This window comes from Nymphalis io, chromosome 11, assembly GCF_905147045.1.
Source record: "Nymphalis io chromosome 11, ilAglIoxx1.1, whole genome shotgun sequence".
NCBI classification, from domain to species: Eukaryota; Metazoa; Arthropoda; class Insecta; order Lepidoptera; family Nymphalidae; genus Nymphalis; species Nymphalis io.
The window spans coordinates 4,824,667-4,849,260 of record NC_065898.1 but is presented as its reverse complement, the minus strand read 5'-3'; the positions used below and the strand labels follow the sequence as shown (position 1 = coordinate 4,849,260).

General features: G+C 36.2%; 1 protein-coding gene and 1 long non-coding RNA gene across 2 annotated transcripts; both read right to left on the bottom strand.

The window, feature by feature from the left end:
- Positions 1–2,189: 2,189 nt before the first annotated feature.
- On the bottom strand, positions 2,190–6,405 carry LOC126771900 (uncharacterized). Its single transcript, XR_007669574.1, has 2 exons — positions 6,292–6,405; positions 2,190–2,624 (listed from the first exon to the last, which is right to left on the bottom strand). It is a non-coding gene; the product is annotated as an uncharacterized LOC126771900 (long non-coding RNA).
- Positions 6,406–13,973: 7,568 nt separating this feature from the next.
- LOC126771882 (uncharacterized) lies at positions 13,974–24,354 on the bottom strand. The gene is made up of 4 exons (XM_050492045.1): positions 24,187–24,354; positions 15,989–16,071; positions 15,556–15,673; positions 13,974–15,189 (listed from the first exon to the last, which is right to left on the bottom strand). The coding sequence occupies exons 1-4, from the start codon at positions 24,245–24,247 to the stop codon at positions 14,960–14,962; spliced, it is 492 nt and encodes a 163-aa protein (XP_050348002.1). The 5' UTR covers positions 24,248–24,354; the 3' UTR covers positions 13,974–14,959.
- Positions 24,355–24,594: the final 240 nt, after the last annotated feature.

Below are 24,594 nucleotides of genomic sequence, written 5' to 3'. Positions count from 1 at the left end.
AAGCAGCACACTCCGTCAGGGTGTGGTACACCGTGTCGCGCAGTTGGAGAAAGTTCTGTCCGATGCTCCATCTTCTGTTCAGGATCAAGCCAACCGCTACACCTAATACGCACCCCTCGAGGCGAGCCAAGACGTGGGTCGTGGAATAAGAAGGTCGGCCTCCGTTTTAGAGATGGAGATCCTTAAGCTCAACATTCCTATCTGGTCTACCGTAGGCCAGGTGGGCCGACTCCTGGTGTTGTATATAAGTGTGTATTAGGTGTAACTTAGTATATATCCTATAGCTGTAAGACTATATAATTCGCGACTTCATTATTAAACAGACAGTATCATTTCAACATTCGTGTGCTTCAATACCCTCCTCCCTACAAAGCCACCCTGCCAGAAGAAATTCTGCCCTGTAGCCGTGATAAGAGTGTTATCCGTATATTATAACTTCCGGGATGGGGCCCGGGATGGACGGGTGCTCGCAGGAGCCAGTCGAAGACGACGTTTCACAGGATGGGGCCGAGAACAGATCCCTATGGAACACCGCAGTCTACCCGATGCCGGACAAGTCGCCTATCACCTTCCGAGAATCTTCTCGAAGAGTCTGCCCGTCTCATTCAGCAGCACTATTGGTCTGTATGCAGAAGGAGAGTCCAACTAATGCCCATACTTAAGCAGGACCAATTTGCAACAACCTTCTACGGCTTCGGGAAATGCTCGCTGGAAAAACACTGGGCAAACAGTTGCCGAAGCCTCCCCCCTAAGTCTTCCAGGGCTTCGCGCAGAACTCTAGGGTGGACTTGACGCTGTGGTTCTGGCCCTCAATCGATCGAGGGCCGTCTCCATCGATTGTTCCGTGTCTTGTGGTGGCGCCACAATTTCTTTAATCACGGAGCGAAAATACACGAACAGGCGAAGTAGGAGCTCCGGAGCCAGCGTTTCCGTCGTGGGGGAGCCATGGGTGCGGAATTTTATTATCAACAGCTCCTCCTTCGCTGATTCTTTGGCCCGACGTATCGTCAGCTGCATCTCTTTTTTCAGCTGACGATAGGCGGCCCGCAATTGTCCCTCCAAGTCCGCGTCAAGGCCATTTCGCCTATGGCACTGGACGTAGGATTTCCGCGCCCGGTTTACAAGCTCTGCAATTTGGGGCGAACACCAGTATACCTGATGGCACGGTGCCCTGCGCCGGGTCTTCAGCATAGCCGCATCGCACACCTCCTCTAGAGAACTGCGCATCCGGACCACCAGCTCATCGACACTGGCGCCCGCCCACCTTCCCGACCAGTCAGAACAATGATTAAATAAGTAAATATAAATTTGCATTTATTTAATTAAAATCGTTTAATTAAATGAATATCTATTTTAAAAGTAATTTTCGAGGATCTTCAGCAAAACGGCTTATGACGTTTCCCCTGAATGAATCGCCCATATCGTTTACAAGTTTTTTATGTACATTGAGCATAGAAAGTCCATTTAACCTGTCTTCAATCAATGTTGATTTTATCCGTTATGTATGCCACCATAACTTTTATCGACAACATTAGGTACATAAGCATTTAAAATCCAGGAGGGAGCGAAACTTTCCTGCTCCCCCCTCGGTAACGCCCATGGATGTGGCCCTGTTTACTTAGTTCCGTAAATACAAACATATGAGACGTCCATTGATAGCTTAGTTATGTGTGAACTTAATAAACCGTATGTAAACAAAAGGTGTGTGCAACGTCATTCGCATGTGAGCAAAAGATGTAAAGAAAATGTAATCTGCGCTCAAATATTTATGTATACCAATTTTTCTGGCTATAGATTAAAAATTATAGTTGATATGGTGCAGCGCGCTATCTAGCAACGAGTTACAACAAAAGGAAAAATACATATGAATTGTGATTGATCCAAAAAAAATATTCTATAAAATATTTTTAACAGTTGACATTATATTATTGTTTTACAATCATAACGGTATTTAATGTGGAGAAAGTCTAATAAAAAAATATATATTTTCTAGCATAGTAAACTAGTACAATAAAAACGTATAAGTTTAATATATTAATTTAAAACAATTTAAGAATTATTTAAAATAAGTAATCAAAATTAAAATTCAAGGGAAAATGACAAGTGAATATTCCATAATATGATTTACAAACTGTAGGCAACAAGACATTATATACGCTAAAATCATGAAATAGAATAAAACATTGAAATCTTATAGGAAACACTGTCTTTATTATGGGCTTTATCTCTAAGCCATTCAATATATTATTTTAAAAAAGAGCAAACTAACATAATTAAAATTGCCACTGTTTTATAAATAAGATAATTATTTAGTAACATAGTCTTTCATAATTTAATTTAAAACAGAAATGTTGTATAACTTTAAAATTTACCTATATTTAAAAAAAGACAATATAAATGTATTAATTTAATATTTTTTTAAGAATACACATTAATTATAACACTAACAAATAATGGGATAAAAGCAATAACAATTTTTGATCCCGAATTGCAAAGATTTCCGACACAGGCTCTGCAGCCAACGACATTTACAGTATCGTTTCCACCAATTAGGTTTTTGCATCTGGTATTTTCTTCAACAGGGTCGTAGGAGCAACCTCTTTTGGTTTTTCTTTGTCCATTTACTGCGAAATATTCAAAAATATAATTATAAAAATCTTTTTCAATAGATTTAAAAACAGTATATTGATAGCTTTATCTGGTGGTAGGATGCTAACATCCGCCTGGCTTGTTACCACCGTACGCATGGTGAAAAACTCGTGAAGTGGCTTGCAGCCGCGTTTCGAGGTCAGCCAGCGTACAGCCAGAGCCCGAGCGAGTATTGCCGCGATGGGTGTTGGTCCAATTGGAGACAGCTGTTGAACCAATGCCGGGGGAAACTGTATTGACCTGCCGGTCAGGGAGACCCGAAGAAACGGCTGTTCCGCTGGCCGCCCGTGGCATAGTACAGGGGCCCGAGCGTGCCTAACCAGCTCGTGAGGCTGCCCCAGTACTCAGGGCCACGCATAATCTCGGGGTGGACCGTCGTGCCGGTTGGTGACCGGTAGGTGGGGTCCCGGCGGCCACTTCCGGGGGGGTTCGGGGGCCCTTCCGTCCGGCGGGTCAGTGTATTTTTCCTTTTGGCAACCACTTGGGGAAACACGCCTCCACACTTTGCCCATCCCTATCGTGGCAATACATCGCTCGCTTCACGTCTCTTTTCCACTTCATTTTTCCCAAATGGCGCAACAAAAAAGAAATAACGGTCGTACAGCGGTGCACACCCCCACCATACCCTCGCTGTTTGAGGTCGAGCTCTCTAACATCCGAGGACTCCACACTAACCTCAACGCTGTCCACCACCATCTCGAGACAGCACGGCCAGCAATGTTGTGTCTCACGGAGACACAAATACTCCGTCCTGCCGATACCAGCTACCTTAATTATCCCGGCTACACGCTTGAAGAATCCTTCAAAGCGAAAGCCGGAGTATGCTTGTTCGTCAGGACGGATGTTTGCTGTCACCGACTGCGCTGCTTGGAGGACCCCTCCTTCTCCATGTTGGTGGTACGTGTGGACCTGGTTCGTCAGAGCCGAGTCTACGTGTGCCTCTACAGATCCCACAATGGTGACTTGGAGACAAGCCGATTATTTGACCAACTTAGTCGGGTGGCAGATGCTGCGCAAGAGCAATTTCCTAACGCGGAATTGGTGTTTTTGGGGGATTTTAATGCTCACCACGAATCCTGGTTGAAATCCCTCAAAACTGACCATGCTGGAAGGACTGCTCATGCTTTTGCTCTCACACATGACTTGACCCAACTGGTTGATCAGCCCACCAGGATCCCAGATATTGATGGGCAAGCACCTTCTCTACTGGACCTTCTGCTGACTTCTCACCCGGTGGAATATCAGGTTGTGGTTCAGGCTCCTCTTGGCTCTTCGGATCACAGCCTTATTTCTACCAGAGTGCCACAGGCCAAGCTGCCGCCACTAGCGGTATGCAAACGTCGCGTTTGGCACTATAAGTCGGCGGATTGGGACGGTATGCGCGATTACTATGCGTCGGTCCCTTGGAAGGAACGTTGCTTCAGTGGGAATGACCCGACAGCTAGTGCCGCTGCTGTTGCTGGCGAGATCATGCTGGGAATGGAATACTACATTCCTAGCTCAGATCTCGTCAGTAGGAGTACGCGTAACCGTTGGTTCACTCGTGAATGTGTCGATGCTGTATCATCTAAGCAGGCGGCATATCGCAAGTGGATCAACGGCTGTATTAGCGGGGCATCTAACATTGACTCACTGAAAGCAAACTATAATAAAAATTCCAAGTCCTGTAGAAAGGCGTACACGAGAGCGGATGCACAGCGCATTGTACAGATTGGTCATGACCTTGTTTCGCATCCTAGGGGCTCCCGTAGCTTCTGGCGTCTGACCAAGTCTGTGCAAAACAATTTCTGCCAACCTTCGCTGCCACCGCTCAGAAATCCGGACGGATCGCTAGCTCACAGTCCGCAAGAGCAAGCTGATCTCCTGGCTAAACTCTTTGCCGACAATTCCGTCATCGATGATTGTAGTGCACTGCCACCTACAATACCTGCATGTGGCCATACGATGCCTGACATTAAAATCAGGCAACGTGATGTGCGTGCGGAGCTGCAATCACTTGATGTACGGAAAGCTAGCGGTCCCGATGGAATACCAGCCATAGTGCTGAAGAAGTGCGCAGCGGAGCTGTCTCCTGTGTTAACGCGCCTGTTCCAACTTTCTCTCTCTTCGGGAAGTGTGCCGGAGGCTTGGAGAAGAGCTAATGTGCAAGCGGTTCCCAAAAAAGGGGATCGGTCTGACCCGGCAAATTATCGGCCAATAGCTATCACCTCAGTACTTTGTAAGGTGATGGAACGGATTTTAAACAACCAACTGATCCATTACCTAGAAGATCACTGTCTAATTAATGATCGTCAGTACGGGTTTCGACCAAAACGGTCCACAGGTGATCTTCTAGCGTACGTAACACACCTCTGGGGTGAAGCTATCGACAAGCATGGAGAATCGTTGGCTGTCAGCCTCGATATCTCCAAGGCTTTCGACAGGGTCTGGCACAGAAGTCTTCTCTCCAAGCTATCGGCATATGGTCTGCCTGCTCAGCTATGCACCTGGATTGCCAGCTTCCTACACAAGCGTAGCCTTCGTGTTTTAGTAGATGGTTGCGCTTCACAATTCTATGTAGTGAATGCTGGGGTCCCCCAGGGATCTGTGCTATCTCCAACACTCTTTCTTTTTCATATCAATGATATGCTCTCCCTTGGGAACATACATTGCTATGCAGATGATAGTACAGTGCATGGTGGATACCACGGACGCGCAGTGGCTGGGCGGGCGGAAACTGAGGAGAGGTGGGAGAATCTTGTCATTGAATTGATAGGACGTTAGAGCTCATCGCCAAATGGGGCTCTGATAATCTTGTTGAGTTTAATGCCAAGAAAACACAGGTATGCGCTCTCACGGCGAAAAAGTCAACATTTTCCCCTCTTCCCTCCCTCTGTGGTACTCCGCTGGTGATGCAAAGCAAAATCGCCATGCTGGGGATTGACGTTCGCTGCGACCTTAGTCCAAGGGATTACATCGAGGCTGTTATAAAAACAGCTTCACGGAAACTCGGAGTTCTGAACAAGGTGCGGCGCTTTTTCACGCCTCAACAACTGTGCCTGCTGTACAAAACACAGGTACGGTCTTGCGTGGAATATTGCTCGCACCTTTGGGATGGCTCCGCTAAGTACCTACTTGAGGCCTTGGACCGGTTGCAGCGACGTGCCGTACGCATTATTGGCGACGTAAAGGTCACAAACACCCTTGAACCTTTACAATTGCGTCGTGAGATAGCAGCACTGAGCGCTTTCTATCGACTGTATCACGGCGAGTGCTCTGAGGAATTATTCTCTCTAATCCCTGCTTCCCCCTTCCTTCTTAAGTCCACGCGAGCTGGTTCTCGATGTCACCGCCTAACTGTGACATCAATTCCATCGCGTACAAAGAAATTTGGCAACTCCTTTCTTTGTCGCACTTCCAAAAAATGGAATTCCTTACCAGCTCACGTGTTCCCCTCCTCTTACAACCCGGGTTCCTTCAAACGAGGCGTGAAGAGGCATCTTGCGGGCCGGCAAGGCGAAGGCGGATAGTGCAGAACGTTTTTCCCGTCTGTACTGGCCGTCGTCGCGTTTGGACTCTACTACCACTTACCATCAGGTGGAGTAGAGTCATTTGCCCTCCCGGCGAATATAAAAGCTGTTATTTTAGAAAATATGGGCTCACCTTCATAAGCGGTGACAACACATTGTGGTTCTTGAGCTGAATCATCAGTGGTCTGTGATTGTCAGACAAATCGCTGCATTGCAGGTGATCTAAATACGTTTTCCGCCTAAAAAATTAAAAAAAAAGCATTAAAACAAAACGTCGCTATATACGGAGACAAGATATCATAAAATAAATAAAATATATATAGATACATGAAACACTTCTGAATTGAAATTTTTAAATTAATTTTTTAATTGAAAAGTGTTAATTTTACTTGGAATTACACTGCTTCTATTTTGATAACGTCAAATATTTTTTTTTTTTTTTTTTCAGCCTTTTGCCGTCCACTGCTGGACGAAAGCCTCCCCCATAGAACGCCAACCATCCCGATCTTGGGCAGTCCGCATCCATCCCGAACCTGCCACCTTTTTTAAATCGTCGGCCCATCTTGTCACAGGGCGTCCTACACTACGTTTGCCTAAGCGTGGTCTCCACTCCAACACGTGTCGGCTCCATCGGCCATCAATGCGCCTGGAGACATGACCAACCCACTTCCACTTCAGCGAGCTAATTCTAAGCGCGATGTCGGTGACTTTAGTTCTCTGGCGAATGTCCTCATTTCGGATTCTATCTGCCAGAGAAACCCCAAGCATCGCGCGTTCCATTGCTCGCTGAGCGACCCTAAATTGGTGGACCAGTCCTACGGTAAGTGTCCACGTTTCGGCACCGTAAGTCATTACAGGTAGGACGCACTGATTGAAGACCCTGGTCTTAAGCGACTGTGGGATCGACGATTCAAAAATATGACGTAACCTCCCGAATGCCGCCCAGCCCAAACGTATTCTTCTTTTAGCCTCCTTCTCAAAGTCGTGCCGGCCAAGTTGTATAGTTTGGCCCAGGTAGATATATTCCTGCACAACTTCAAGTGGAGAGCCATTTACGACCACTGGTCTCGGGGATTCATGACGGTTTGCCATAATTTTGGTCTTTTCAATGTTCATCCCGAGACCTACTTGTCTTGAAGAATCGCTCAGGCTGTTTAGCATCTCTTCCAAATCCTGCAGAGTCTCCGCCATGATGACAATGTCGTCGGCAAATCGCAGATGTGTAATGTGTTGGCCATTTATATTAATGCCGCGTCCTTTCCAATCGAGTTGCCTTAGTCACCACGCTTGGCAGGCGGGTTGGTGACCGCAGTGGCTGGACATCTTTCACTAATAGCGCTGCTGCCCGCTATCAGGATTTGCATTTTCGGATTCCAGCATTTGTGTGGTTATACCGCCACGATTTCGGTCGGACGTCAAATATTACTTTTATTAAAAAAAACTAGCAAAACTCGCGGCTTCACCGGCGTGGAATACATAATTCTTTACAATCGTAATGTACGTAATGCCTATTTTAATTCAAACAAAATATTTAAATTAATAGGTGGCACCGGTATATCACTCGCGGATTATTAAATTAAAAACCGGCAGTTATTTTAAAATCACAGACACACTTTAATTTCTTTAAATTTTCTTAGATAAGCCTGAAATAGTAGACAACAAAGATACATAAGTGAACTTTAAGTTGTTACAACTTTTGATAGAAACCGATTTTGATGAAATAAAAACTAAACAGTACCTTGGAATAATACTTTTGATATTATTTCCATTTGTATTTTTAGCAAGTTGAAGATTACCACATCCAAACAGACAAAGACAAAATAATGATAAGCGCTATCATTATTTTTGGTTTTGGTAAAATGAACAAACTTACTGGGCCTCCAGTGTTATCACCGCCTGTGCCGACCCCGGTGTTATCGCCGCCTGCGGCTCCTCCAGTGTTATCACCGCCTGTGCCGCCCCCGGTGTTATCGCCGCCTGTGCCTCCTCCGGTATTATCGCCGCCTGTGCCCCCTCCGGTGTTATCGCCGCCTGTGCCTCCTCCAGTGTTATCACCGCCTGTGCCGCCCCCGGTGTTATCGCCGCCTGTGCCCCCTCCGGTGTTATCGGCGCCTGTGCCCCCTCCGGTGTTATCGCCGCCTGTGCCTCCTCCAGTGTTATCACCGCATGTGCCGCCCCCGGTGTTATCGCCGCCTGTGCCTCCCCCAGTGTTATCACCGCCTGTGCCGCCCCCGGTGTTATCGCCGCCTGTGCCCCTTGCGGTGTTATCGCCGCCTGTGCCTCCTCCAGTGTTATCGCCGCCTGTGCCTCCTCCAGTGTTATCGCCGCCTGTGCCTCCTCCAGTGTTATCACCGCCTGTGACACCCCCGGTGTTATCTCCGCCTGTGCCTCCTCCAAATTACGTAAAAACGTACTGTCCACTTGTCCATTATCGCAGGATAAAATGCAAACCTCTCTAGAGATAATGTATCTACTAAATTGCTAAGCAATAATAATACGTCGATGCATCAATAGAAGAAATATCTATCATCGGAACTACCTTCAAGAATTATCGGTTTTCTATTTTCAATAGATAATATAGATAACTGGAATAGATAAATGGAACATATAGGTACATTTCACAAAAAAATTATATATTGCATTTTAATTTTATATTCATATACAATATACATACATATATTTGAAATGATTTATTTAATAATTTTATATAGTAAGTTTTGTATGTGTATTTCATTATTTGTTCTATCCGAACAACGGATATTTGGTAAGCTATCGGTGGTAAGTTGCTGGTCATGGCGATTTTCAAGCAAACATTATCAAAATGATATCCGATAAGTATACAAATGACAATAACTTTATTTATAAGATATATATTTTTTATTTAGGATACAAAAACAGACTAGCACATTCTACCGACTATAGATTTTGACACTGTAAGAAATATCTAGTAACCCTTAAATCGCCAATGTGCCACAAACCTTGAGAACGAAGTGTAGTATATTTACCACCCAGTTACAGCAGTAAGCAATATCTTGATGTTTTAACATGTATAGAAAATGCTATAAATATGTATACTGAATATCCATTTATGATAGTTGGTGATTTCAATTTAAATTCGTGCAATAATAGTGTTAGATCTCAATTTAATAATTTTATGGAATATAGTAAGTTACAACAATGTAATAATATTAGCAATAAATATGGATGTATCTTAGATTTAGTACTAACTACTCTAGATCATAATAATATTAAAATATCATCCGATACGGAACATCTAGTTCCCATGGATGCATACCACCCGCCCCTAGAGATATTGCTCACACTTCCTAGAACAAAACAAAATCCAACGTCTCCGACACCAAGAGAATATTTAATCACGGAGTGGAACTTTCGGCAAGCAGATCTCCATAGCTTGTACGTTGATATTGCTAATATTGACTGGACCGACTTACTTGAAAAACATCATTTAAATTTAGACTTAGCCGTAGATATGCTATATAATAAACTTAATAGTGTTATTAGTACACACGTTCCTACAAGAACAATAGTCAAAAGTAATAAATATAATTACCCAGAATGGTATACCAAAGAAATAATATATTATATAAAATTAAAATATTTTAATCTAAAAAAGTTTAAGTGTTATGATTTGGAGTTTAATAGGGAACTTTTTAAATACTATAGAACTAAAGTCAAGGATCTTATAAATATAGAATTTAAAAATTATATATCTAGGGTTGAAAACAATATATATATAGAACCATCAAGTTTTTGGCAATTTGTAAAGGAAAAACGTAAAACTAGGCAGCAGATAAAAACATATACTTATAAGAATAAAGCTGTAGAAGGGCAGAAAGCTATTGATTCATTTGCTAAATATTTCAGTTCTGTGTTTCATGATTCTTCTCCTCTGTTAGACGTAAAGATAGCTGAGGCAGAGGCTAATCGCTTTGGTTGCCAATCTACGGTAACCATCGAAAAAGTGACAGTTGCTGAACTCAGATTTGCAATACGGCGACTAAAAGCTTCAACTGCTTTTGGTCCTGACAACATACCTCCCTTTCTAGTAAAAGATTGCTTGTCAGCTTTGGAAGTGCCGTTACTTCATATATATAATCTTTCAATTAAACAATGTTTATACCCTAGCAAGTGGAAAGTGTCCCGAGTAACACCTATTCCAAAATCGGGCTCGTCCACGGATATAACAAATTATAGACCAATCGCTGTTCTTTGTGTATTTGGAAAGATATTTGAATCGATTCTTAATAACATCATTTATATACAAATAAAGGGGCAATTAAGTGATTGCCAGCATGGGTTTCGTCCTGGACGCTCCACATTGACTAATCATACAGAATTTGTAGATTATATAAGTACTAAAGTTAAGTCTGGTTGTCAAGTAGATGCCGCCTACTTTGATTTCAAAAAAGCCTTCGATCTTGTAGATAATGATGTACTTTTAAACAAATTTGCTTTATTAGGATTTTCAACTTCGCTCTTAGAATTGATGGCTCACTATTTAAAAAATCGAAGACAGTTTGTTAAGCTAGACGGGTATAAATCGGAAGAGTATTATACACGATCAGGGGTTAGTCAAGGTAGTACCTTGGGTCCTATGCAATTTTTGATGATGATAAATGATTTACCTAGTGTTATCTCTAATGCCAAATGCCTTATGTTTGCTGATGATTTGAAACTGTACCTATCTGTAACCGAGACTAAAGACTGTGTAGCGCTACAACGTGATATCGATGCCGTAGTTGACTGGACTATAAGAAACAAATTATCATTTAATAATTCAAAATGTAAAACTATCACTTTTTCTAGATCTCGTAAACTTATTAAAAATATATATAATCTGTCTGACACACCAATGGAACATGTACCCAAAATCAGGGATTTAGGTGTTATAATGGATAGAAAACTAAATTTTCATGACCATATACTTAAAACATGCAAAGATGCTAATAAATGCCTTGGTTTCATTATTAGAATATCATCGCAATTTAAGAATACCCAAGTAATAGAACAATTGTATAATGCCTATGTCCGTAGTAAATTAGAATATAATGCAATAGTTTGGAGTCCGCTTGAGGCAATGTATAGTATAATGTTAGAAAAAATTCAACGAAAATTCTGTAGATATTTATTTAAACGTAAATATGGATATTACCCTTTTCTCTATCCTTCAATGTTTGTGTCAGGTATGGTTGGTCTAGATTCACTTCAGCTTAGACGGGAAGCCGCACTTATAAAATTTTACTATTTAATTCTAGTGCATAGGGTGGATAGCACTGCTGTACGCGAATCAATATATTTATATGTTCCCGACAAATATATGCGTGGTGTTGGAAGACGGCAACATAGATTGTTTTGCTATCCACCTATGTGGCATTCTCCCCAAGCTAGCAACAGCCCCACTGCTAGGGCTGTTAAACTTTTAAATGACTTCGTACGTTGTCGAGATGTAGACATATTTTATGATCCCTTTTATACTATGTTCAAACAAATTTATATATTTCAGAATTTTAAAAATTAATTTTGTGGTTCCTAAATAGATTTAAGCTTATTTTGTTTACAAATTTTAATTCTATATTTGTTTTACTAAATTTTATTTTATTTATCCTTGTAGTATGTTATGTTAAATTAGTATGAATAATTAAAAAATGTTGAGTAATTAGTGTAGATATAAGCGACTTGGTGTAAATACTGTAATGCTTATATTTTCAAATAAAGATTATTATTATTATTATTATTATAGGGCTTTGTGTAAGCTCGTCTGGGTAGGTACCGCGCACTTACCAGATATTCTACCGCAAAACAGCAGTACTTGGTATTGTTGTATTCCGGTTTGAAGTGTGAGTGAGCCAGTGAAATTACAGGAACAAGGGAGTCTTAAGTCCCAAGATTGGTGGCGCATTGGCGATGTAAGCGATGGTTAACATTTCTTACAGTGCCAATGTCTAAGGACGTTGGTGACCACTTACCATCAGGTGGCCCATATGCTCGTCCGCCTTCCTATTCTATAAAAAAAATTATACTGGCTCATTCACCCCCCAAACGAGTACACAACAATACAAAGTATAACTGTTTGGTAGTAGAATATGTGATGAAAGTGTGTAAACTATTCAGACGGGCTTGCATAAAGTCCTACTAAACTACTAACTGAACTTAAAAGTTTTGAAAATGTCAACAGAAAAGTAATTAGCAGAATATATCAGTGATCCAATTTGATTTTACTAAACGTAGTAAAATCACCAACGGGTAATCTTGAAAATTATACAATTGTCAATAATGGCGCATGATTTAAACGTCAAATGTTAGTCAAGTAAACCATATTTGCGATATGAATCGATTGACTACCGCTGAGCGCGTGAAAAGTCAATTGTACTACAGAAAAATAATTCTATAAGAACTGCCTTATACACTTTTGTGGGATTAAAATGGGAATGTTTCTGAAAAATTATTTCGGGATATTTTTTTCTTGTTTCAATCTCTTTTTTATTTTTTTTATTTCAACTAAACAAAAAGTAATCATTGATTAGAAAGCCACTTATATATAGTTAAAATTAAAATCTGTCAACATTTTGTCATATGCTTATAAACATAACTAATTATTATAAACTTAAACTTAACAATTTTTTACATTATATTTTTTTTTATGCAAGTTGACACAAACACTTCCTGTTTTCCATTTTTCTCCTTATGGGTTAAAATACTGTTGAATTTCTTTCACTTTTCAGAGAATTAATTTACTATTTCTGAACTTGACCTGAAAGAATCAAGCAGTCCCTGTGCATCAACTTTCTGTTAAATGAATCTGTCAGTTATGGAGTATAAGGAGTAAGGATTATCTTATATGGGGGACAAGCTGAAAAAGCTTCCAGCTGTAAGCAGTACCTAAAAGATCAAGAACATTCCAGAATGGCACCAGCTTCGATACAGGGTATGTTATGAATTTGGCAGTTTTTAGCGGATTTAAGTGCCGAGTGTAGTACAGTATACAAAACTTTAACTATTTACGCATTCCAAAATAATTTTGTAAGTATAACCTAAATGTCGAAAAGTAATACACAAAATTAAAATATCATTGTTTCTTATTTTAAAAAATGCCTCATAACGATGCGGAAGTCTATCAGTATCGTTTATTGATCTATTTAACAAAAATCACTTTCGGCGCTATTTTTAAAACATGTACCCTCGTGCTATTGTAGCGCCACCCTAAATTAACGCATTTTTACCCTCCATACTGTCAATGTTGATACATATATTTTTATTTTCTTTTACCTGAGGCGATACCAAACAAAACGTTCAGTAACTCGCAATGATTTTTGAATTAAAACATGTATTTACAAAATTATGCATTATGTTTAATGTGAGTGTAACACATGGTGACATTAGTGATAGATAAACTAAAGCATAATTAATTTTGTTAACAAATGACATTACCTCGTTAGTGTTGTGCATGTTGTAATTGGTACATATATCAGATCTAATGGTATTGGTATTGTTGTGTTCCGGATTGAAGGGTAAGCAGCTGTGTAGAGGTTGGTAGTGCATTGGCGTGTAAGCGATGATTGACATTTCTTACAATGCCAATGTATTGGTGACCATTTACCATAAAGTGGTCCATATGCACGTTCGCCTACCTATTCTATATAAAAAAATGATTGTTCTAAAAGATGCTACTAAATCTTAAGTGTATATATGTACTGTAGAAGTGCCTTTTCAAATAAATAAATATACATGTCGGGATTAAATATAACACTATTAATAAGCATTTCTGTTATTGTACAGGTAAATAAAATAATAATGTATTTTTTTATTAACTTTATTACAAACACATACGTCTTAAAGGGACGGTCAACACATAATATTTGTATACATAAATGCTTAATCTATTATTTTTAAAACATTGTTTAAATGAATATTTAATTGTGCCTAATATTAAATATATTGCTTATACATAACGCGAACTAAAATGTAATCTTAAATATACAAATGTAGTGTGTACTATTTTCCCACAAAATAACGCATTTTTATTAATATTGTGAAATTTGTTTTGATGCACATTTAATAAATATACTATATATACTCAATGGCTGAGAATACATTTATTTTTTTCGGATAAAATGGTTTTATGATTTATATACCTAATTATTTTATTAAAGACAATGTTTTACGGAATACGATTTTAATACTAGTTGATAATAAACAAATACATTGAATCGCTAATATATTCAGCTTATTAAAAAAAAAACGTTGGGCAGGTTACATGTAAGCAAGGCCTATTTGTTATTTATATTATATTTATATATTTTAAAAAAGCCAATTTGGCACTAATACTTTTTTCATATAACTCTACAGTTATAATGGGCTATTCCAGCATCAATAAAAAAATCATTTAATTGAAATAAGCCACAACAGGCGAGATATTTAATTCCATGCTTCCTGTACCGTATATATCAATTTTTTAATTTTATTTGTTTTGTAACAATTATTGAATTAGCTTATAGTTAAAATAATGTGTGTTATTATTTTTATTAAATTATTTTTTATAAATTATAGCGTTGCTCTATTATATATTTCATATCTTTGATTTCACTTAATTAAAAAACAAAGTCAAAATCGTATCGTAGTATCGCAATGGGAATCAGATTTCGACGTTACAGTCCATGTTAAAAGACATTTTTTATAAAGATGTGTTTTTGGTTGCATCTCTTGTTTTTAAAAAAATGGAAGGTATGAAGGCGGAAAGCGTTTTGTAAAAGCTGACCGTTTCTCAAGTATGATTGTCGATATTATTGTTTGGTGTACAGATATGACGAGATGAGAGCAAAGATTGCCAGCGGTACAGAGACGGCAATAGAACCGGCACCATTACACCTGTCCTTGTCGCACACGCTGCAATACTTAATCTTCTTGCTAGGATCCGCTGGCATTTGTGATGCCTGGTTGTCGAAAAGGCGGCAGGAGTGGTTCAAATCTGTCGGATTAGCGTCCAAGCAGGTACGAACAGTTGCTCCATTTTCTGAAAATTACAAATAAAATCGTAAATTGTTTTCTGTGTAAGCCGGCAACTTAGGTCGTCTTTAAAATTTCTGTAATAGACATGAACAAGAACGACGGTCAGAGTTATCGAACAAAGTATATATTTGTTATTTGGTTTCGCACTAAAATTGGTAATCTATTTCGATATAAATATTAAGCTGTGACGGGTTTTTCTTTAAAATCATTTATCGGACGTTGTTTTCGTTACTGTTTATAAGAAGTAGGTAATTTACATTTGATGTTTAGACCATATACTTAGTATCTACATGCAGAGTTAAACTCAACAAATCTAAAACATGTGGCATGATTATTCTAATTCAATTAATTAAAATTCATCAACACTAACGCATGATGATTTTATGGCAGTATCTTGGCGCTCCGACAACTCCTTCAACAAGCTCTCGTGGCAAAATTTCTCTCAAGTACTGACGATTGTAGTTGATCGAGTCCTGGGTGGTACAGTCCTGAAATTAATAAAAAAAGATTGAGATCAGCTAATATCAGTAGCTTTGTATTACGTTAAATTTAATGGCTATATGATGATACTGGAAGATGATCATCTGACAGCAATATAATTGATAATACAGATAAATATTGTAATTTTTATTTATATGTACTTAAATGTACTTAAAATGTTTTTAAATGTTTTTACTTATATGTACTTAACTTTTTTTTAATCGTTTGTTTATTATAAACAAAATTAACATATAAGGCTTTCTTGCAAAAAATAAAAATGAATATATTGTAGCTAAATATGTTTTTTATAATTTTTAATTTACCACCAAGCTTTTTGCTGATGAGAAAGGATCTTTGCATTTTGGGTCTGACTCAGAGTTGCATTGGTAGCACTGAAGACAAGATCCTGAAATAAACAAAAAAATACAATTATTTTAAAATCTTTGTAAATATAAGAAAATACAAAAATGTTATTAATATTTATATACAAGCGCTCAAGTACAGTCACACACTCACATACGAATACATGTACATACAAACACATACGCATTATAAGCACAATGGGTCATGACTTGCTAGAACGCACCCATTTCAACATACGTAACAAGAGTTTTTTAAACAAACAGTTGTTACGAGTAAAATGAATGATTGTTTACACGTGGTTTATATTAAAACCATATGTTAGAAAATCATTCTTTGAGTTCAATACTTCTCACTAGTTTAATAATAACATAAGTAGGCGTTCGGCCTAATGGGCGACTTGACGGTAGGTGGTCACCACAGTCTGAAAATATTGGCGCCGTAAGAAATACTAATCATCCCTTACACCGCCAATGCGGTGCCGTCAAGGCGCCGAGTGCGCCTCGAACATCGGAATACCCACTAACAAACCAGCGGTACCCTTTCCGTTTTAACGAGGAGCGCCACGGGATTGCTTGCGCATGCTACCGTCCTATTGTTACATTGGCCCCTCACCCTTCCAACTGGAATACAGCAATACTAAGCGTTGCTATTTGGCCGTAGAATATGTGATGAGTTGGTGGTACCTACCGGCTTTTACCAAGCCCTATCACGTGTGTATTAACATCAACAGCAAAGAGTTCAATTTTATTGCAATATTGTATATAACATTATATTGTATATAGTTGGATACAAAGTTAGCAATAGCTGCATAGTACAGGATTTTAAATTATCCACTTGGTTGTGAGAAGAAATAGCCAATCTATGCTATATTTCATATCCGGCGCACAAACAAACCAATTAGGCAAAAATATGAATAACTGCCGACTGAAAACCAACGGAAGAGAATTTTTCGAAAAATATCTTTGTTAACTCAGAAACTATTGACTTAAAATGCGTTATTTGTCTAGTGCTCAATTGTCATAAAGTATTCATTGTGATATTTTTGAATTACTGTTTGCAGGAAGTTAGAATGTTTGTTCAATTGCTAATTCCTTAATTTTACGAGTATATATATATATATATATATATATATACTATACATATATATATATATATATATATATATTTAGTATATATATATATACTATATATATATATATATATATATATATATATATATATATATCATGTATTGCATATTTATCTTTACAAGAAAAAAATGAGTAACGTCTACTTTATCATCTATAAGCTCACAGTTCTCCATGGTTTTATCGGTACGTGTTTTACTTTGACTATGAAAAAGTAAGTGTAATGTTTCTATATTGAATAAAGGAGTTTGTTATTACAATTGAACGCAAAGAAAAAACGCAAGTTATTTATGTCGATTGATACTAGGGGTTCCCCCTATATTTACTGAGAACGCAGATCTTTGACTTTTCACAACGAACCATTGAATTATATTGTTTAGGTATGAAATCAAAGACGAACTTATTTTGTCTTATTCCATACAGCATAATGTGTGATCATCAAGTGTTGTCCAAATCACAACGTTTCTATAAATAACAACACAGTCACAAATCGCAATACACTTATTACATTACAATTCGATAGGCTTGATATATATAATTTATCAATGGTATAATTGTTTATAAATAAATAATATTTTTAACTTTATATTTCTGTTCATTCCCCTTGTGTTAACAATAACGCTCTTTTAAAACATGATATTCTGTTTCGTTGCGGTATGATGGGTAAGTGGTTCAGTCCTATAACAAAAGAGGGTATTTTGTATATCCATATATAGAGAGCATATCACAAATCATCAACGCAACAGATCTCATTAATTATTTAATTCCTTTGCTTATTTAATCTATCAATATCTTCATTTTGTTATATTTTCTTCATATTGCATAAAAACAACCCGGCTTCCTAGAGTAAGCACATTTTAGTTTCATTATGATAAAATTTTTGGACTTCTACAATAAATTTATATCCCTTACTATAGCCCAAAAGATTTTCTTATTAGTTTTAAAAAAAAATATATGCTTTAATGTATGCCTAGTTAAATAAGCAAATAACAGATGTATTTCAATGACTGAATCACGGATATAATAATATAATACTAGTAATATTTTGGATTTATACTGATTTTTCAAATGTGATTATTTGTAAATATAAAAAAATTGTGTCATGGCTTCATAGTTACACCGGCTTACGTTAGTAGTATCTCAAACCGGTTAGAATTGAAGTATATTCATATGTACAAACATACACATGTACGATTCTGTCACCGATGATATCATCCATCCATTTATAAATTTAGGCCATGATCAAAAGCGTCGCCTTCGACACTAAGCGTGTAGATTTTTTTTATAAATTTTAGATTGAATTTGATTAAATATTTTATAATTTAAAATAAAATACTTATACTTGTATACAGGCATTTAGCTAGTTCATCTTATACAAATAAAATAAAAATAAAAAAGGAAATGGAGGTTTTGGACAATTTAAATTGTGTAAAAAATGTAGTATTCATACTAAATAATTATGCAAGTATATGTGAATATGGCAAGTTATTTCTCTAATAACCGCACTTAATTTGTGGAGTCGCATTGGGCTTAAGTCATGAAGTAAAAATTTGGTATACATTGTTTTTTTCTCAGATTTTGGCAACTATCCAAATTGAAGAACATTTAATTTATTGCCCTAATGTAATTCTGTGTTGTTTTTTTTTTATAAAAAAATAGCGTTTTTGGACGTATTGCGTTATTATTTTTTATTACGTTTAACAAATTATAATGTTGGATCTTCTTTTGCTGAACTCAATATTACATAATATCAGTAGCTTCTTGTGCCGGCTTCGATCGAGTAATTTAAGGTTCTGCGTGAACGTCCGTCCTTCAATTATTAAAATCTGTTTTGTAATTTTTGAGTTTATCGCGTTTAGAAAGTATGGCAGACGTAGCGAACGGATTTGTTTTATAATATCTAGCGATTTAAATAACTTACTGATATTCAAACCCACATAAGCTTGACACAGTTTTAAAGCAATAAAATTGTGGTTAAGGACACGAATTATTTGCAATAGTAATGGAAGGTTAAACATGTTTTAAATTTACAAAGTATTTCAAGCCCATTTTATCTCTCTACCTAAACCTCTCATATAATCCATCTATTTTTCATCTCCAGTTGTTTCGATAACGATGATTATGTTGGATTATTTAAAGTTTCAAAATATTCAATAATATTTTATCATGTTTCAGTCAATCAAAATATTTTGGCCGATAAGCCTAATAAATTGTAGCTGAATTTTCAAAACTCGAAACGCGTGATATGTTTTGCTCGTGAAATATCAGATACGCGTCTTTAATAACCATAGAATGTTAAAAGATACTCGTAATTATTTTGTTGACAATCATCTCAAGGATCGAGTCACAAGTGTTATTTCTTAGAGAATACCTTTACAGGAGACACTATGGCTAGCCATTGGTCTAATCGTGCGTAATCCATACATATATTATTCTTAGAAGTGTTCTTGTTTGTTATAGAATTACAATAAAGTTATCAAAACCTGTTTGTCATCTTGTGTCACACCAATTTGTTAATTAGCTGAATCATCTAAGATTCATATTTGAATCGTATTTTATTCATCGTCAAGGCTACCCTTCGGAATGTACCCAATTTTAAAGCGTCCGTTTAACGTGTTGAATCCATATAACTATTAATTTGTTTTCGTATATTTGTTTATAGTAAATATAAAGTAGTAGTAGTAGTATAGTAACCACTGCTGGGCTAAGGGCTCGTCTCCTTTTTTTGAAGAGAAGATTTGGACCTTATACCACCAAGCTGCTCCAATGCGGGTTGGTAGAATACACATGTAGGCAGAATTTCAGTGAAATTAGACACATGCAGGTTTCCTCACGATGTTTTCCTTCTCCGTCAAGCACGAGATGAATTATAAACAAAAATTAAGCACATGAAAATTCAGTGGTGCTTGCCCGGGATTGAACCCACGATCTCGATCACTTAAGATTCACGCGTTCTAACCTCTAAAGCATCTCGGTAAATACATAAGTTTACTATATTTTTATATCTTTATGTTATATACGATGGCATCTACTTATCTTGGAATTTATCATCAAAAATAAATTATATACCTTATATATGATACAATTTATGAACAATCCATTTCCTTAGTTTTGACCTTCATGATGACTACTCCACGATTGCGTAGTTAACATTGTAATGGTTTTTGCATAAAAACAACAATCATTGCGTAATAAATTATAATTAAATACCTACACAGTAACAAATACATAAAGATGGAGAAAAAGTAGTTTTGCAAAAGTTCATAATGTGTTTGTACCTATATAATATGACTAAATGAATTCGTATCTGGTTGAAATACGCATTAGTTTCATAACCCCATAATATGAACAAACAATCATATTATAATGTATCATATATAGTATGATCATACGGGTAAAATAAGAATTAAAAATTTCATCTAAAGCTATGATCTATTGCCCCTTAACCCTTCAAATATCCCAAAAGCGTATAGATGTTGCGTGAAGCGTAGAAGAAGTATAGGATTTGCTTTAGTTATTTTATGATTTATTCAAAAATCCTCTGGAATGGCTAATCATGGAGTGGACGCGTGAATGTCGGTTACACGACTTGATTTAGAAAAATAGATAAACTGGAAATAGTTTTAATAAAAGAGATTTTTTTATACATTAAAGTTAACAATAAGATGATTCGGATTGATCCTGTAATTGATATGCTTATTCTCAATCAGATCTCAAGCTACCTCTTTATTGAAATTCATTACGTTCGGTTAAATGGTTTTGAAATGTTGAAGTAACAAAAAGACATACAGACTTACTTATGCATTATCTTATTAAATTAATAACATTGATTCAGATTAATCGAACTGTACTGATAATATAAATGAATGATACATTTAGATTACCCTTTGCGGGTTATAAATAGGTGTGTTATTTAGCTTTACCAAGGCAAGATTGCGTTTAGAATTGCAATGGTTTTTTCAAGGATATTTTCCTGTCATTGCATCGTTCATAACTATGAAGCAAGGTATTGTTATTGACACCATCTATTTGCAAGTTGAAGCTGTTAATTGTACGTGTAACTACATTTATGAATATAGTTGTTGACATAACTATTTTGTTATGAAATAAGGGACCAATTCTACTCATTTATAACGGTTACGATACGTTCCCGATTCTATTCGTATTCCACTTCGACTAACCGCCACTGGATGTTTTTATTTATATACAGGAAAACGGTTTACATTTCGATTCGATTGCGATAAAGTGACAAGCTATTATAACAATTGTCCCCCTGATCTCTAGAAAATTCCTTTTTACAAGTATGATAAAATCATCGTAAGTAAATAATAAATACTTTATTAAAAGTAAGCAATCAGCTTATTTCTTAAATATAAATTAATTACATTGTTAACCTGGAAGAATTAAATGTTTTAATTCTTAACAAATATAATAAAAATCAAGTCGATGATGTCATGAAAAATATAAAATGGCTGATGTTCTTTTGTAAATTTCCTTAAAGATTAGGCTTAGCTACTGTTTTATTATAATTAATAACTTTTTTTGAATGTATCATCATCGTATTGGCTAATGGTAAAATGGGCAAATGGGACACATCATTTTGTAACGTTTCAGCTGGATCAGTAATTTTGTATATAAGTCTTGTTACTGGCATAAATAAATTATTATTATTATTTTAAGTAGTCACCATCGTCCGTAGACATTGGTAATGTAAAAAAATATTAACCATTCCTTACATCGCCATCAAACTTGGAAACAAAGATGTCCCAATTGTAAATCTCTCGTCACTCACTCACTCTTCAAACCGGAACGCAAAAAATAAGAGAGAGAATGAGTATTGCTGTTTAGCGGTATAATATATATACCGATAAACAGCAATACTTACGGTATAATGTCTGATATTCCCCACCTACCCAAACAAGCTTGCGCAAAACCCTAACTCCTAGTAAAAGACAAAAATAAATAATTTAATATTTATTTGAAAAGATGTATTAATTTTTGTATACTTATAAAATTAAATTTTCTGACTCCATAGAACCATAACAGCAACGAGGCGACAGATTAATTTATGTTTGTGTACAATACTCTTTCGTATCTAGAAAAAAATGGAATATAAAGTTCTGTGTTGCGCAGTCGTTAAAAATCTGGACTCAGGCCAAAACCTAAAGTACAAATATTTATGCGTAAGCTAGGATCGTTTATTTCTTATAATTATTTGATTTAGCGTAGCAATTGATCAATGTATATATATTTGCTCAATCGTAGTTTGTTTAGATATAAATCAAAGTTAAAGTTCGCAGAAATAAATCTTTTTGACGAGCCGTGTATGTGTGTTTGTGTATGCGACTATATCGTGTTGGAATTCTTATATTATTTATTGAATATATAACCTGTTATGTTGTTATGTGTATTTTTATTACATTTTGTAATCTATAAATTGCTTACGGGGTATATCTATAGAGGACGCACGATGGTAGGAGAAGGGGTGTCATGTATAACCTTGGTAATGCGAGCGAGAATCTGAAAGCTCAAGTATAATATCGTGATGTCACTCAATATATATAAGTATATTTATATATTTCAACAATTAATACTTATTATTTAATGTCATATTATTTTATTAAATTGCAATTAATTTTATAGCAAATATCATAAAAGCATTAAATATGGTTCTGAAATGTTCGACAAATCTACAACGCAATGCACTATACGTAATAAATAACTCCATAGAGACATATGTTGCTTTTTAATTGATTAACAATAAATAAAATATAATTAAATTAATTAAAAAAAAAATTGTTGCACAAAATTTTAAAGTTAGTTAACCAATTGAATGTCTAGATTTTTTTTTTGCCACGAATGTAATAATTATCACATGTTTTATTATTTAATAATAATCTTACAGTAAAGGCATTTAATAGTCATTTGTTGTTTTAAGTTGTGATATGGAGCAAAAACGACCGCGTTTGCTGATATTGGTTAAAAATTAAAGTAACTCAAGATACAATTTTACTCCGCAGTTATTTTTTTATTCTTACTTGGTTTTGACGTCGCGTCGAATTTAGTACCCAAAACAACAATGTTCTCATTGACATCCTAATTTGGCAACTACCATGGTCCTCTCAAAGTTATTCGTAAGAATAAAAGATATGATAAGAATCAATTTACTTTTGAGTTTAGCTTTGAATATAGAAACAAACACAACAAAACTATTTAATTCTAATTCCAAATCTCGAAAAAAAAAAAACAAAATCTAAATGATTGTTTATTCATTGGATTATAAAAGCACGTTTTAATCGTCATTTTATATTATTGAAATAAATGTAAAGGTGCCACCAGTTCGAAAATTACCTCGATTCTAACAATAAAAACCAACAAGGAACTCAGTTACTTCTTGCCTTGAATTACTTTCATGTTTTAAAAAAGTAAAATTAATATATATATATATATATATATATATGACACCGTACTTTAGATATCTCTGGTTTCATAGAGCTCGTTCAGAATTTTCAGAACATCCAATAAAACATTAAATAATTGGTAAATATAAAACACTATACCTAATATAACAAGGTGTAACACTGTACGTGATGTCATTGTCGATTTGTCGTTGTGTAAAAGGAAACAATACAAGTTTATTACCCAATAACAATAATAATGATTATGACCCGTGATTTATTTATAGCGATAGCAAAATTGGTAATTACTTTCACAACAAGGATAAAACTAATAATAGGCGAAAGGGACGATTATATTACACGATTAATTATTATTTTTTATTATTCCTTTATTGTTGTTTGTAATAAAATATAGTAATCGTAATAGTAAATAAGTTAATTCGAATTGCGATAACATATCTTGCAGTTACTAACGTAAAAATCGTTAAATTGAAATTCCGTTACTCTCGATAAATCTGTTAAGTTTATTGGTTTAGCTCTATCGCACCTTTCATTCACATACATACAAGTTTATACTTCTTTCTCAATTTCGAATCAATTAGGGCGGGAAAGTATAAAATTAAATAAACATACCGATGTCGATAACGGCGAGTAGGGCAACAATGCTTAAGAGATGCACTCCACTTCTAGCCATGATTAAGATATTTAAGGACGATTTTTATATTTATTTTGTAAATATGCGAGCGATCTCACGCGACGGGCAACCAAGACTGAGTCGGCGACCCACTCGCCGACATCGCGTCGCCGACGGACGCATTTACAGCTGAAGGGTGTACTTGATTTATTAACACTGCCGGACAATTTAAGAATGTCAAAAATATAGCTGGATAATATGAAGAATAGCTTAGTAAATTAATAGAAAAACGTAACGTAACTTGCATATTTTAGTCATATATGATTATTTATGATTTTCTAAAAACAACAATACGTCTTTACCACTAGAAGTAGAAAAATGCAACAAAATGACTTAAAAAAATATAA